The sequence below is a fragment of the Cebus imitator genome, unplaced genomic scaffold (assembly GCF_001604975.1).
Source record: "Cebus imitator isolate Cc_AM_T3 unplaced genomic scaffold, Cebus_imitator-1.0 Scaffold148, whole genome shotgun sequence".
NCBI classification, from domain to species: Eukaryota; Metazoa; Chordata; class Mammalia; order Primates; family Cebidae; genus Cebus; species Cebus imitator.
In genome coordinates, this window is record NW_016107463.1 from 4,666,365 (window position 1) to 4,682,534 (window position 16,170).

Genomic DNA, 16,170 nt, shown 5'->3' on the forward strand with positions numbered 1-16,170 from the left:
AGAGATTCTCATTTACATATAGTCTAGTTTATATAGTCTCATTTATATATATTTTATATTTATATATAAAAATATTTTAATTATTTACATATAAATGAGACACCCTTGAAAGCTATCTGTATTATGGATGTTAAGATGGATTGTAATCAAGGGGTTTTAAATGTATGATTATCTACCAATTAAATTTTAAAATAATCCATTTTATGCCCCCTGCTTAAAAACCATTATATATTTTTTTCCACCAATCTTTAACCCTTGAACAAAATTCTTAACACTCTGCATGTCATGAATAAATTTGCTTATTTTAATGGATTTTAGGAGTTTTAATCCACCACAGGATTTTTATATACAGTTGACCCTTGAACTACACAGGTGTTGGTGGTGCCAAACTGTTGCACAGTTGAAAAGCCATGATCAAATTTTGACTCCCCCAAAATGTACATTCTAATAGCCCACTTTTGGCTGAAAGCATTACCAATAACATAAACGTCAATTAACACATATTTTGCATGCTATATGTATTGTAGATGGTATTATTATAATAAAGAAACTAGATAAAAGCAAATGTTATTAAGATCATATGGAAGAGAAAATTTATCTACTATTCATTAAGCGGAAGTGGATCATCATAAAGATCTTCACCCTCATCATCATATTAAGTAGGCTGAGGAGGAAGAAGAGGACGGGTTGGCCCTGCTGTCTCAGGGGGTGGCAAAGACAGTTGTGGAAGAGGTAAAAGGGTAAGCGGGAAAGGTAGGCACACTCAGTGTAATTTTGTGAAACTACACTGTAATTTCTGCCTTTTTGCTTTTCATTTCTCTAAAAACGTTTCTATAAGGCACCAATCCTTCTTCCACTATGTGCTTCAGTTTCAGTACCAATATCATAGAAGTGTCGATGTTGTAAAAGAAGTCAAGAGCAGTCTTGAATAATCCAAACCATTCTGCCAGATTGTCTAATGTCAATTTGTTTTTAGGCACTGCTTTTTCTTTTTCCCATAGTCTGGCATTGGTTTGGAGGCACTCATCTCCATCAAGTTGTCGTCTGTTAAATCCTCTGACCTGGTGTCTGTTACCTCTTGAATCTCTCCATGATCCCTATCTTCGGACCCTTCTCCCTTTACCTTCTGTTGTTGTTGTTTTGCCATATCCAGAGTCTCTTTTGTGATTTCTCTGATTGGCTGTGTCATAAGATCATGTACAACATTTTGACCTTGTTTTCTCCAGCAGAGTTTTATTGTTTCAGGCAGGCTTCATGGCTTTTTCTAGAAGAATGATAGCATCTTCAGTGGTGTAATTCTTCCAGACTTTTATGAAACTCTCTCCACTGGGGCATTCTTCCATAGCATTGACAACCCTTTTCACAGAGTACCCCGTGTAATAGCTTTAAAGGTCCTTTTTATACAATCTAGAGGCTGAATTAGATACACTGTCTTAGGGAGCAAGTAGACCATTCAGATGTCTTCAGCACTGAACTCATGGGGTTCTGGGTGGCTGGGGGCATTGTCTAATATCAAAAGAACTTTAAAATGCAGTCCCTTACTGGCAAGGTACTTCCCGATTTCAGGGACAAAGCACTGATGGAAACAATCCAGAAAAAGTATTCTCACCCAGGCTTTCTTGTTATACAACCAACAGACTGGCAGCTGGTGTTTATATTTTCCCTTCAAGACTTGGGAGTTAGCAGCTCTATAAACAAGGGCAGTCCTGATTATAAACCAAACTGCATTTGTACAAAACAGTACAGTTACCCTATCCTTTCCTGCCTTAAATCCTGGGGTTTGTTTCTTGTCTTTACTAATAAATGTCCTTTGTGGCATTTCTTTCTTCCAGAATAGGACAATTCTGTCTGCATTAAAAATCTGTTCATGAAGATAACCATGTCTCCTCGAGTTTCTTAGTGGCATCTGAAAATGCTTGTGCTGCTGCTTGGTTGGCAGAAGCTGCTTCTCCTGTGTTTGACAACTTTTAAGCCAAACCTGTTTTTAAAATTATCAAACCATCCTTTACTAACATTGACTTCTCCTTTTAGATCCTTCATCCTTATTTTGCTTTGTCATATACTAATTTTGCTTTTTAGGCTGGGCATGATGGCTTACGCCTGTAATCCCAGCACTTTGGGAGGCCAAGGCAGGTGGATCACCTGAGGTCAGGACTTCAAGATTAGCTTGGCCAACATGGTGAAACCCTGTCTCTACTAAAAATATAAAAATCTTCCAGGCATAGTGTCACATGCCTGTAATCTCAGCTACTCAGGAGGCTGAGGCAGGAGAAATTGCTTGAAATCAAGAGGTGGAGGTTGCAGTGAGCTGAGATTGCACTACTGCACTCCAGCCTGGATGACAGAGTGTTACTCCATCTAAAAATAATAATAATTTTGCTTTTAAAATTCATATTTGTGTCTATGAGTATGCCTTTCTTATAGCAATCCTGCATCCACATAAAAGATGTATTTTCAATATAAGAAAAAAAGGTATTTTACAAAAAGTGCAAAGTTTTTGCACCTGCCAGCATAGCTGCAGTAACAGTTTCACAAATGTCCTTTTCTTTTTTTTACAATGGTCCTTACACTGTATTAATTTATCTCAAAATGGTGGGCAATTGCAGCAGCAGACTTCTATCTATGATACGTATCAAGCAATAAAAGCTTTTCTTGTAATGTCACAACTTTTTTCCTGCTTTTTGGGAGCACTTCCAGAATCACTAGTGGCACTTCCTGTGTGTTTCCTGATGTTACTCAAAGTTTATAGTATTGCACTAAACAATGAAAAATATGCAAAAACCATGAGAGAGCTTTTTTATTTGAGACATGGTCTCACTCTATCGCCCAGGCTGAAATACAGTGGCGCGATCTCTGCTCAATGCAGAGATTGACTTCCCTGGCTCAGACGATCCTCCCACCTCAGCCTCCAGAGTAGCTGGGGACAAGGCACATGTCACCACATCTGGCTAATGTTTGGTATTTTTTGTAGAGATGGGGTTTTGTCATGCTACCCAAGCTAGTCTCAAACTCCTGGGCTCACTCAAGCAGTCCACCCACTTTGAACTCCCAGACTGCTGGAATTATAGGCATGACACCGCACCTAGCTGAGATCACTTTTTACTGTAATACACAATTTATTGGAATGATAAACTGCTGCCATGGAGATGATTAGCATCACATGGCATTTTAAACTGATACTTGCAACAGTTGAGCTCACCACATAGCAACAGGAGGTGGCTGTGAAATTATTACAGTGATATAAAATGCACTATAGTTAATTTTAGGCAACGATGATTTAATACTGCATATTTACATTCGTTTACATTTATATCAACTGCAAATGGCGCTATGTATGCTCTGTAAATGTAAGTATATGTAAGTTGTGATAAATTTTAAAATTTTATTATAGGAAATAATATAGACTAATATCTATATATATTTTTTGCACTCATAACTTTTTTTAAAAAAATATTCCTATGTGACATGGTTTACCCACAAGTTTTAAAAATTGTCAAAACTCTCCAAGTTTTTTTCACTATATGTATTGAAAAAAATCCACAAATAAGTAGACCCATAGAGTTCAAATCCATATTTTGAAAGTCAAAGTCTGTTTACACGATATCAACCCATGAAATTTAGACTTGATATCCTGTATACATGGTAAGTTTCCTCTCACCCATTCTCTTCAAATCAGAGATGAATTTAATCAGTCTCCATACCACTGAGGCTACTGAGCCTACATGAGCAACAGTGAGATTCGATTTACTTAGAGGATATTCTAAGAATTAATCATACATCATTTCATATTATTCCTCTTGAAATTTCAAGGCTCAATAAAGCCTCTTTCAAATTATAAAGAGATGGACAGAAAAGAGAAAAATCAAATAAAACACTTTAATTCTTCTCAGTGGTTATTAAAATAATTTAAAAGATTTCTTAGAACACCACAAAAAATATGAACAGTGCCATAGACACAGAGCTTCTAAATTTAAAATCAACAATATTACTTTATGATGTTGTTTGATGGTAGTCCAGTTTTACTATGGCACTGATATTTATGCCATTTACAATAGGAAATAATCAAACAGATCTGTGCTTAAATCTAGTGGGACTTTATTAATTAACCTGTACAGATAATGAGCCAACATTTGCTTTGTGAGGTCAAAATTAAGGACACAATGTTTTCACAGTCACTACAATGCCAAATGTCATATTGTAGAAGACCAAAAAGTTACAGATATTGCTTACAAATTTAGTCAATCCTACAGATAAACTAAGGATTTATATTATCTTAGATAAAGCCTACTTCAAAATGCATTGTAAGAGTTATTCTCAGATTTTAAAACATAATTACTACTGCAGTAATATATTATTTTAATAGTGTTTATATAGTAATATTGTTTTGTAATAATTATTATATACATAATTACATTATTACAATAATAAATACAATTGAATTTTCAAATTGTACTATCCAAATTGTTACATGTGGACTGCCTTCACACTAAGAACTGCTGTGTGAAATTTGTAATAGCAGAATATGAGTTTCAAGTTAAAGTTGGTTTACTCAGCACATACCAAGTATGTGGAGTAAACCTGGAGCCTGAAAAAGGGGTGAGAAAAAGTATTAAAAATCTGTACAAAAGACTTAAACATCTTACCATAAAACCGCAAATCAAATAAAAACAATTATAGAACTAGTGGGTTTCTTCTTCTCTTTCTTTTCAATCTAAATACAAAATACAGTCAAGCAGGCAAATAAAGATACCTCCACCTTACAAGCATAATAAAATAGATTAATTCCACAAGGGAAATCATCACAGCAATTCAATGTTAATGTTCCCAAATAATTTTATATATGTCTTCCGTATATATGCATTAAAACAATATGCCAAATAATCACACCACAGAAAAGGTGACTAAACAAAAGATCTACTTGTCTCTTAAGTACATGGTAACTTGGACTTGCTCAGCAGTAAACATTACATCATAAAGACAAGCATAACATGTGGTTAAGCAAGAATTGGAAAGGCATGAGGAAAGGAAACAATAAAAGCCTCTATAAGCCAGTGTTGCAACCACACTACAGTGATCCACATGTCTTTATTCCTGGAAAAATGAAACAGCAAACATTTCCAAAATAAAACTGCTAAGGCCACCCTTAATTAAGAAATGTGCACTCACCTCCATAGATCCAGGAAGCATGGCATCCTTTTTCTCCTTTTTATGGAGCTCCAGGGATCTCAGCTCACAGTAGAACCCAAACCCTGCCTACAAATTTTCACTGTGAGCCGTAAGTCTCCCTGTACACAATGGGGCTGGCTGGCGAGCAGAGAACTAGAAAGCAAATGCTTTAGATTGCCTGATGAAAAACGTTAACACCAAATACAACATGCCATCAGGATTGAGCACCAGGACAAGAATAGCTGTGACAAAACAGCAGCTGAAACAATTCTGTAGGTAATTTGGTTGGCAAGAATTGGCCAAAGAAAACTAACTGGTCAACATGAGAACTTGGTCTAAAAGTGGATTCAGTTGAAAATGAATATTCTCTGCAACTGTTCTTTCAACTACTGGTAAATTTTGTCTACTGCTGCCCTCATATTGCTCTGTCCTCACCAACCACCTAGCTGCCCAAAATAAAATCAGAGTGATTTTAGGAAAAGTAAATTCCAAAATATTAAGTTAGGAAAAGAAATTTCCAAAATATTAAAGACACTTAGAAAGAACCTTGTCCTTTATTCTTAGAATAAAAATTAAAATGTAGTCTAGCAAAATTATCATCTTTTAAAAAGAAAAACACACCAAAAAGCATTCGAAATCTGGGCCTCAATTTTTGTTATAGTATAAAAACAATAAATGCTCATAGGAAAAAAAAACAAAGGCAAGAAAAATGCAACGTAATCGATATCAAAAACCCAACTGGGGAAAAATTAAGCAAAGTAATTGAAACATAATTGAACCATATGATTTTTATCCATACAGATTATTTTTATGCATACATGTTTATATATTTCTTAACTATTATATATAGCACATTAAGTATTATCTATTTAAATTGTTTAAAATTTAAAAAATGATTAATACAGAGAAGAAATATGGGCTAAAAGTTGCTAAATACAATAATGAAAATGTAGGAAAGTGAGAAATAGACAAATTAAGTTTTTAAAACTACATGAGAATTTAACAAAATTGATAGCTCAGAAAATACTGACTGAAGAGCCTTGCTTTTAACCAAATTGTCATTGAAACCAACTTGTTTAAAGGCTTGACAAAAGCCCAAATATTTTTGATCAACAGATATGCTACCAACAGTATGCAATATACACCAATATGTATTAATTTGCATTTTTACATATGTTCATTACATAAAATGATTACGAATTAGACTAAATGACCTAGTGTACTAGTTTCCAAAGGCTGCTGTAACAAATTACTACAAACTTGGTTGCTTTATACAACAGAATCTTTTTCCCTCACAGTTCTGCAGTGCAGAAGTCTGAAATCAAAGTCTTTTTAGGGCTGTGTGTCCCCCAGAAGCTCAAGGGAAAATTCCATTATTTGCCTTTCAATTTTTGGTTGGTGCCAGCATTCTTTGGCTTGTGGATGTATCACTCCAATCTGAGCCAACATGGTCTCATTACTTCCTCCTTCTGTCTGTGTGAAATTTTCTTCTGCCCCTCTCTCACAAGGACACTCGTGATGACATCTATGGTCCACTGCATAAGCCAAGATAATCTCCCTATGACAAGATATTCACTCATATGTGCAAACATCCTCTTTTTTTTCAAATAAGGTAATGTTTACAGATTCCAGGGATTAAGAGCTGATGTCTCTGAGGAGAGTAATTTTCAACCTAACAGAGTCTTTGCCCTGGCCTTCAAAAACTCGCATTCGTCCCACATGCAGTATACATCCAACCCAACCCAACGTCCACTAAAGTCTTAACTTACTAGAGCGAAGTTCAAATTCTTATCTCAATAATAAATCACTCAAAAGTCTCAAATTTTGTTATCTAAATCAGGTATGGGTATGATCCATCCTGGGACAAAATCCCTTTCCATCTGTAAACCTGTGACTTCAGAGCAAGTTATCTATTTCCCATTTATAGTGTTAGGCAAAGGATAAGTTATTGACACATGCATTCAAAGAGAAGAAAAGAGTCAATGATTTCATGCAATGTTGAATCCAGCAGAAAATAATTCATCAGATTTCATGACCTAGGAACACCCCTCTGGGCTTGGGGCCCTGCCCTCTGGGCCAGTAGCTCTGGCCCCGGTGCCCACGATTCCAGCCTTGGAATCACGATTCTTTTTTACTCAAAAGGTACTACATAATTGAAGCCAAGTAGTTTTATCAGCCCGCTTCCTACCTATAACAACTCTGAGCGTCCAACAGCCTACCGTTATTTTGTCTTATCTCTACACCTTTCATTCCAAACTGGCAGAGTTACTGCTGATATAACATTTCAAAACTTGTTAGTCTCCTGTATATATAATGGGGATTTACACAATTAGACAAGAGGCTTCTCCCCAGGTTTTTCTTGGATAATCTCGTATCTTTATTTGTGGTTTCCACTGGGCTGGTTGAATTGATTCATGAGTCCTATACCTAATCTCTTCAGCACTAGCAAACTGTGTCCAGTCACAACTTTAACCTTGTTTCCAGCATGCTTAACAATGAATCTGCTAGTTTTAACATCTTTTGTGATCTGTATAACCAGGATATTTCCCACATCATCACACGCTGGTTCCTTTTTGCTTAACAGTTCTTTCCTCAAATATCTTTTCCTCCTCATACTTTACTATAAGGAAAAAAAAAATATGCTCTATCTTTAGCACTTTGCTTGGCAATCTCCTCAGCTGAATATACAAGTTAGTCACTTACAAGTCTTACTTGCCACACAACTGCAGGACATAATTTAGCTAAATTTTCTGCCACTTTATGACATAGTGTCACCATTCTTCCCGTTTCCTATAGCATGTTCCTCTTTTATCCTTTATCAACAGTGCCTTTAATGTCTATTCACCTAGCAACAGTGTGCTGATAATGCTAGACATATTTTCTAATATTACAAACACTTTTGCCACCATGACCTTCACTTCTTCACTGAGCCCTCACTATCAGTCTTTAACATTCATATTTCTACCAATAGTCTGTTCAAGGCAATATAGACTACTTCTACCATTTGCCTCAAAATTCTTACAGCCTCTATATATTACCCAATTCCCAAGCCACTCCACAGTTTAGGTAGTTCGGCACTTACTTTCCGGAAACAAAATCTGAATCAGTCAGGGTTCCAGCAGAGAAACAGAACCAATTGAAATATATGAAAGTATGTATACATACACACACATGGCAGAGATTTGTTGCAAAATATTGGTTCATGCAAGAATAGGGTCTGGCTAGGCAAATACCAATCCATAGGACAGGCAATTAGAAGATGTAAGCTGGAAACTCTGAGGCAGGAGCTGACACTGTAATCCATAGAGACAATTTCCTCTTTCTCTAGGAAACTTCAGTTTTGCTCTGAGCATTCAACTGACTGGATCATGTCCACCAAAAAACCCAAGATAATCTCCCCATCAGAAGATCTTTAACTCAATCATAGTCATTTCTGCAAAGACCTTTTTATCCAAATAAAACAACCTTTACAGGTTTCAGAACTTAAGATCTGATATTTTTGAGGGGGAGGTATTTTTTAATCTACTACTACTAGTATTTACAGAAATTTATCTAAAATTCCTTGAATCTGACTCACCATTTTTTATTGAAATTAATTTTGATTTTTACAAGCCTATTATTTTCTAATTATCTCAAAACATAGACCTTCTCTTAAAATGCCTTTGTAATTATTTAGATATGTTCCTTTTGAAAATATTTTAGGATCACTTGCACTAGTGAAAAAGACTCTTCCTGTTCAATTCCCTGCTTACTGTTTGGTCTTCCCCTGTATCCATCCATGCAGTAAGACTTTGGAGAGTCATCTCTTATCCTATTCACATCCAGTGGATCCTCAACCCCTGCTTATACCTCTCTAGTTCATTTCAAATCAGTTCCACTCTCCCCTTCCCAACTCTGACTATACTTGCTTTAGTTGTTACTAGAGGTGACAGAGCTCACTAACTGCTGCCAGTCAAAAGTTTTAAACATAAGACCTAACACTATAAAAACCCTAGAAGAAAACCTAGGCAATATCATTCAGAACATAAGCATAGGAGAGGACTTCATGACTAAAACACCAAAAGCAACGACAACAAAAGCCAAAGTAGACAAATGGGATCTAACTAAACTTAAGAGCTTCTGCACAGCTCTTAAGAAACTATCACCAGAGTGAACCGGCAACCAAGAGAATGGGAAAAAATTTTTGCAAGCTACCCATCTGACAAAGGGCTAATATCCAAAATCTACAAAGAACTTAAACAAATTCTCAAGAAAACAACAAACAACCCCAGCGAAAAGTGAGTGAAGGATATGAACAGACACTTCTCAAAAGAAGAAATTTATGCAGCCAACAAAAATATGGAAAAAAGCTCATCATCACCGGTCATTAGAGAAATGCAAATCAAAACCACATTGAGAAACTATCTCACGCCAGTTAGATGGGCAATCATTAAAAAATCTGGAGACAACGGATGCTGGAGAGGATGTGGAGAAATAGGAAGACTTTTATACTGTTGGTGGGAGTGTAAATTAGTTCAACCACTGTGGAAGACAGTGTGGCGATTCCTCAAGGATCTAGAACTAGAAATCCCATTTGACCCAGCAATCCCATTACTGGGTATATACCGAAAGGATTATAAATCATTCTTTTAGAAAGACACATGCACACCAATGCTTACTGCAGCACTGTTTACAATAGCAAAGACATGGAACCAAACCAAATGCCCATCAACAATAGACTGGATAAAGAAAATGTTATACACCATGGAATACTATGCAGCCACAAAAAAGGATGCATTCATGTCCTTTGCAGGGACATTGATGAAATTGGAAACTATCATTCTCAGCAAACTGACACAAGAACAGAAAACCAAACACCACATGTTCTTACTCATAAGTAGGTGTTGGACAATGAGAACACATGGACATAAGGAGGGGAACATCACACACCGGGGCCCGTCAGGGGATGGGGATCTAGAGGAGGGATAGCAGGGTGTGGGGGATAGGGGAGAGATAGCATTAGGACAAATACCTAATGTACATGACGGGGGGATGGATGCAGCAAACCACCATGGCACGTGTACAGCTGTGTAACAAACCTGCATATTCTGCACATGTACCACCACAGAACTTAAAGTATAATTAAAAAAAAAAGTTTTAAGTGGGTAAGTAGGGCTCCCATTACTCTCAGAATTCAGTGCAAACAGCATTATACCTAAAGCCCTTCCTGGCTTGGCCTCTGTCTATCCCTAAAGCCTCACCTACTGTTTCTATCACTTCCATTTCATGTACTGCAGGGCAGCCTGAACTACTGTCAGTTCTTCTCAGAATATGCTTTCTTTTGCTTCTATATTTTGGAACATGCATGCTACACACTCCTGCCTGGCCAGGCCAAACAGCTAGCTCACTCATATTTATTTTCCAGAATTTGGCCAAGAGTGTTGCATTTTTAAGAAGGCAACCCTATACATTTTAAATCAGTAAATTATATGTGGATTATATCTCATAATGTTGGGCTTTTTTTGTTCTTGTTTCTTTTGAGATAGAGTATCCCTCTGTCACCCAGGTTGGAGTGCGCGGCGTGATTTTGGCTCACTGCAACCTCTACCTTCTGGCTTCAAGTGCTTCTCCTGCCTCAGCCTCTAGAGTACCAGGGATTACAGGTGTCTACCACCACGCCTGGCTAAGTTTTGTATTTTTAGCAGAGATGGGGTTTCACCATATGTGCCAGGCTGGTCTCAAATTCCTGACCTCAAGTAATCCACTTGTCTTGGCCTCCCAAAATGCTGGGATTGCAGGCATGGGCCTCCACATCTGGCCTGCAATTTTTTTTTTTTAAGAATGCATGCCTTTCAGCATTCTTATGTAGGGTTATACACACCTTCCCCACATGCCTACTTTCACAACATTCACACTGTGTTGCCATCTGCTGGCTCATCTGGCTCCTTAATTAATTAATCTTCACTTTCTCCTCAATCAGTACAATGTTCAGTACAAAATAGATACTCCATAAATACTGTTGAATAAATAATAGAAAGAATGTAATCCTTAAACATAGCAATTCATGGTTGAAACAAGTTAGAATAAATCTACCCAGTGTTAGATTTGAGTTTACAGTTTCCTGAATCGAAGATAATTAGGTATAATTTACTGCTTAGAAAGTAAATTACTTTTAGGATTGAATTACTTTTAGGGTTGACAAATACTAGCTTTCAAATTCAAAGTATTGACATGTGAATGTACTTGTACTTTGACGTAATATAATCATTTCCCAAGAAATTGTAGTCCTAGACATTAATTTTAATTCTGGCTGTTAGTGTTCATATGTATCAATCTGCTTACAGGGATGAATCACCATTAGACTGACATAAGCTGTGTTTAATTAGCTTTAAAGTATTTTTCTAAGAGCTTCTGTCCTTCCATCTGAAGCTCCATTAATTTTCTTGGCTGCCGTATTATAGAATAAAGTGAACATGCCCTTTATAGTAGAGCCAAGTCATTCATTACAACTCCTTAAAATCATTACTCCCACACAATGGAAGAATCTTTATTTGTGTCACAAAATACATAAACTTTAGGGATTTTTTTTCTATTTTCAAAGCTTTTCTACAAGTGATAAGAATCAATTTGCACAGAATAATAAAAACCAAGTTTTCATTAATTGTAGAAATTTAAAAAAAAAATAGCTTGTAATGCTATCTGCTCTTATTTGGAAGAAAATACAGACCAGAAGAATTGTTTCCAGACATCAGCAAATTTGAGATGCTTAACCTATTAATTGCTTTCCTAAGAGGCTGCATTTCCTGGCACAGGAAACTTGACTTCCTCTTTGCCATTCATCAAGAAAGAGAGGGGAATGGAAGAAAAGAAGTAAAGAAGGCTCTTCTGTCTTCCCCAATCCATTGAGCTGGAATAGGTGAGTCTTACTCACTAACTGCCAGTTTTCCATCCACTAGATTTAGAAGGAAAGATTTCATCTCAATAAACTCCGCTACCCCAGGCACATTATTGCCTGCCTCAGCACCTTGTTTGTCTATCTTTTTCAACCTGGTAATTTAGTTAGGCAGTCACTGTTTCTCTCATCACTGAAGCTAAACATTATAAGGATGTAATGAATATTGGAAGGAAAGAAAAAAAGAAAAAAAGGAAATGGTTAAAATCTAAAGGGCCACACTCCCTGAAATGGTAAATTATTCTAATGCAAAAACTCTACACAGGAATAAGTTTGAATAAAGTGGGAGCAGGCAGGGCCAAAACAAACCCAAATCAGTGTCTTCTTGGGGATAAAAGTGAGAAACCAGCAACCGTGGGAAAGGAAAACATCATCTAAGCACTCCTCGTTTTATATCTAATATTTCTTTTCTCTGTTTAGGTTTTATTAAGAGATTTCAATAGCATTATGTTCAAAGTAAATATGTACTCCTCATATTGAATTATGGTCTACACAGACTTTCTGGTCAGCTTGCCCTTTATAACATTGTTTCTATGGGAAAATGAGTTACAGATTCCAAATAACTGACTCACAAACGTTTACAACAGTCACATCCTAAATTATACCCAAGGTCTCATGTCTATTGTCTCTTATTTCCCTCTTCCTCTTTTTCCTTCTCTTCTTCCCATTCACCTTTCTCTCACCTCTCTTTCTGTTTCTTATTTTCTCTCTGTCTGTCTCTCTCTCTCTCTCTCTCTCTCTCTCTCACACACACACACACACACACACACACACACACATTATACTCTGAAACAGTAACATAAACAATCACACCCAGCCTCATATCCAGTTACCAAGTCTCATAATCCTTCTTAAATAACAGCAAATATGGCTCAAAGATGTTGAGCTCTCACTACCCTATTGAACTGACTCCATGCCTATTAATGCCCACTCGAGGACTTCTACTTCATACCTAGTCTGTCAAAACAGCCTGCTAACTAGTGCCCTGTTTCCTGTTTCTTCTCCTTTCCAGTCATTCCATGCACACCAGAAGCTCATAGAGTGCCTCCAAAACACTTCTTTTTACTATGTTATCTTTTTTTCTCACAAAACTTCAATGACAAATGAATAAGGTTTACTTTTCAAACTTGCAGTCAAGAATCTCCGTTTTATGGTCCTAGCCACGTTTCTATGTTTACTTTCTAACACCCCACAGGGACCCTTTCTCTGCAGATTCAGGACCTCATTAAGATCATTTTATTATTTCCTGGGCACACCTTTAAGCATCTCACATATGTGTCTTCATTTAGATTAGTTCTCTCTCTCTCATCTTCCTTTCGTTCTCAGTCACCCTTTCATGAACAAATCTAGCCAAACAATTTTTTAAAATTTCCCACGTAAGCATCACAACAACCCTATGAAGTAAGCATTATAAGCATCTACACCATTCACACTTACAGAAAGATATACAGGGATGTGAAGGGGCTTCTTCAAGTTCACACTGTTGAAATGTAGCAGTAATATTCTCCAAACTCTGGATTTCTGACTCCATATCAGATTCATATTTGGCACATACTATAAACAATGGGTAATTATGTGTATCATTTTTTCAACCTTCCAAATTAAATTATAAGCTCCCAGAAGACAATAGCATTATACAGAACTTGCCCCAGTGCATAATCATACACAGGAAGAAATTCAATGAAAATTTTATCAAGTAACTCTAAGAGCAGCTTAATCCCTCTACCCTATTTAGGAAGCGTTGGTGGTACCTCTCTCCTTTTTGCATACAATATTTAAGGTCTGAAATCTCAACTGAACACTTTGTGATAAATGGCAATGCATCTCAGCTACTACTTCACTTCTTAACCTAGCTCCCCACAAAGCAAATTTCAGATTTCTTGAGGGTAGGTACATTTGATGAATAAAATGCGATCCGCTGGTATTTAAACGTTGGACATGAGTTGTAGGAATAAAATTTGGGGGCAAACTATATTTTTAAAACTTACCTGAAGTCAAGAATCACCTGGAACACTTGCTCAAAATATAGATATCTAGGATTCAGATTCAGTGCTTTAGTGTTTTCTTAGTCATGTTTCTCTACCCCTGATTTTTATTGAGCACAAAATCCCAAAGAGCATACTATGAAACAATAGATGAGTAGTAAAGTGACATGGACTAAAAGCTCAGCGGCAGACCATGATGTTTGTGTTAACCACGCATTTGTTCGGGCATGAGTGCTTGCGGTTGTGACTCATACTGTTTGCAAAATTCTTCCTGGTTTCTGAAAGAGGATTCAACATTTTGATATTTTATGGTGTTTCACAAAGAGCTTCTACAATATCGGAAATCTGGAAGTCACTGGACAAATAATAGGGCATCTGGGAGAAGAATTTCAGGAGTCAAAGGATTTCATAACAGGAAAAGAACTTCATCTTTTAGAAGTAAATGAGAAGGTACTCACAGGTTCTCCCCGTGGTCCATCCTGCCCCGGAGCACCAGGGGATCCTGCTTCTCCCTTTCAATGAATTGAAAAAAGAAAAAGAGAATTCAATTTTCCAGTCTGCTTACTAAATAACAGTATATAACATCACATATTAAAGAACATTAGATACAAACAGAAAAGTATAAATTACTTCTGGATTATTGATATTAACTTTTCCTGACATCAAATAGCCTTTTCAGAAATTCATAAAGTGACGATATAAACAACAAAAATGTGTATATAATGGCAGATAATTAAGTTAGAAAATAACTGTGGTACTGTATAGTCATTCTTATGAGAATAGACCATCTTATCTCCAAAGTAAATGTAACCAATATTCAGTATCAGTCTTATTCATATTTACTTTTTCATTTTTACCTTAAAATTGATCATTATATAGAATCTAATTTGACCTTGCCTCCAAAGAGTTTTATTTTAAGGTCAAAATAAAACTGTTATTAGGAGCGGAATTATTTACAGATTATTAGTTGAAATTATCTGGCACTTTAGTGTATAACTTTTTAAAATAAACATCTTAAATGCATATTTTAGGTAGCTGTTACAATTGTAATTGTTTTTAGTTATATGTATGTTTACATTACTAGGCTCAGATTAAGCATCTTAGTTTACAACTACCTTTTGGTAGCTCAATTTTTTTCCCAAATGAATCAATTGCTAGTAAATACAAATGTATCTGATGCTTTATCTACTAAAACAATAAATATTAGCTAAACATAATTGTAAAATGTATAATAACTGCAGATTAGGACAACTATTAAACTGTCTGAGCAAAATAAAGGATAGCAAGGGAAGAGCCTGCTGACATACACACATGTACAGACCCCCAGACTCTTTGAAACCTAGCAGTCAATACGAGTCATGTATTTGTTTCTGTCCAGAAAAATGCTGCATCATAACAAGCAAAGTTCTCTGCAAGCATTTTGCCATACTTGTTTCATACCAGAAAGAACATTTTATCCTAGGTGAAAGCAAGAGAGGAAGTAAAATAAAAGCATTTTCCTGTACATGTCTCAAAAACCTGAGTTGAAATAAGTTTAAGGGGGAAACAGTCTCAGAATGTAATGCACTGAAGCATATTACAACACTGTCATCCATAATTTCATATTCTAATGAATTTCCCAAATTATTGAAAATGAAGCACAGAAGAGTCCCTAAAACTTGGCAAGCATAATCAGCACTTAGAAAAAATCCATCCATATCACATTATATAAACAACAATTCTCCCACTTGCATGAATTCCTGCATTTTATTAGAACAGAAAAATATCAACTAAAGCCTAATATTTCATCTGCACGAGTTTTATTTACAAACACTAGATGATAGTTGAGGATAGAAGGAGCAAAGAATAATGATTTCCTAAAAAATAACCAAATTAGAGAGAGAGAAGTTATTGGTAATCCAATAGTTCTACAGAAAAGCATATAAAAATACCCAAGGAAAAAATGTTGGATCCACTTAGTTTGAAAGTTACAGTTTAAAAAACCTGAAAAATTCCAGACAAGGGATGTGTCAGGTCCTAATACTACAGAGAAACAATGAAATATTTTTATCTGAACTCATTACTCGTATCAATAGTGAGAAGAAATCT

General features: G+C 36.1%; 1 protein-coding gene across 2 annotated transcripts in view; it reads right to left on the reverse strand.

Annotated features, from left to right (window-relative positions):
* The window catches only part of COL21A1 (collagen type XXI alpha 1 chain), a 191,064-nt gene that overhangs the window by 28,873 nt on the left and 146,021 nt on the right, over positions 1–16,170 (reverse strand). For both annotated transcript variants that reach the window (XM_017542926.1, XM_017542927.2), the window contains one exon: positions 14,541–14,594. In XM_017542926.1, the coding sequence (XP_017398415.1) occupies positions 14,541–14,594 (54 nt within the window). The remainder of the gene's footprint in view (positions 1–14,540; positions 14,595–16,170) is intronic.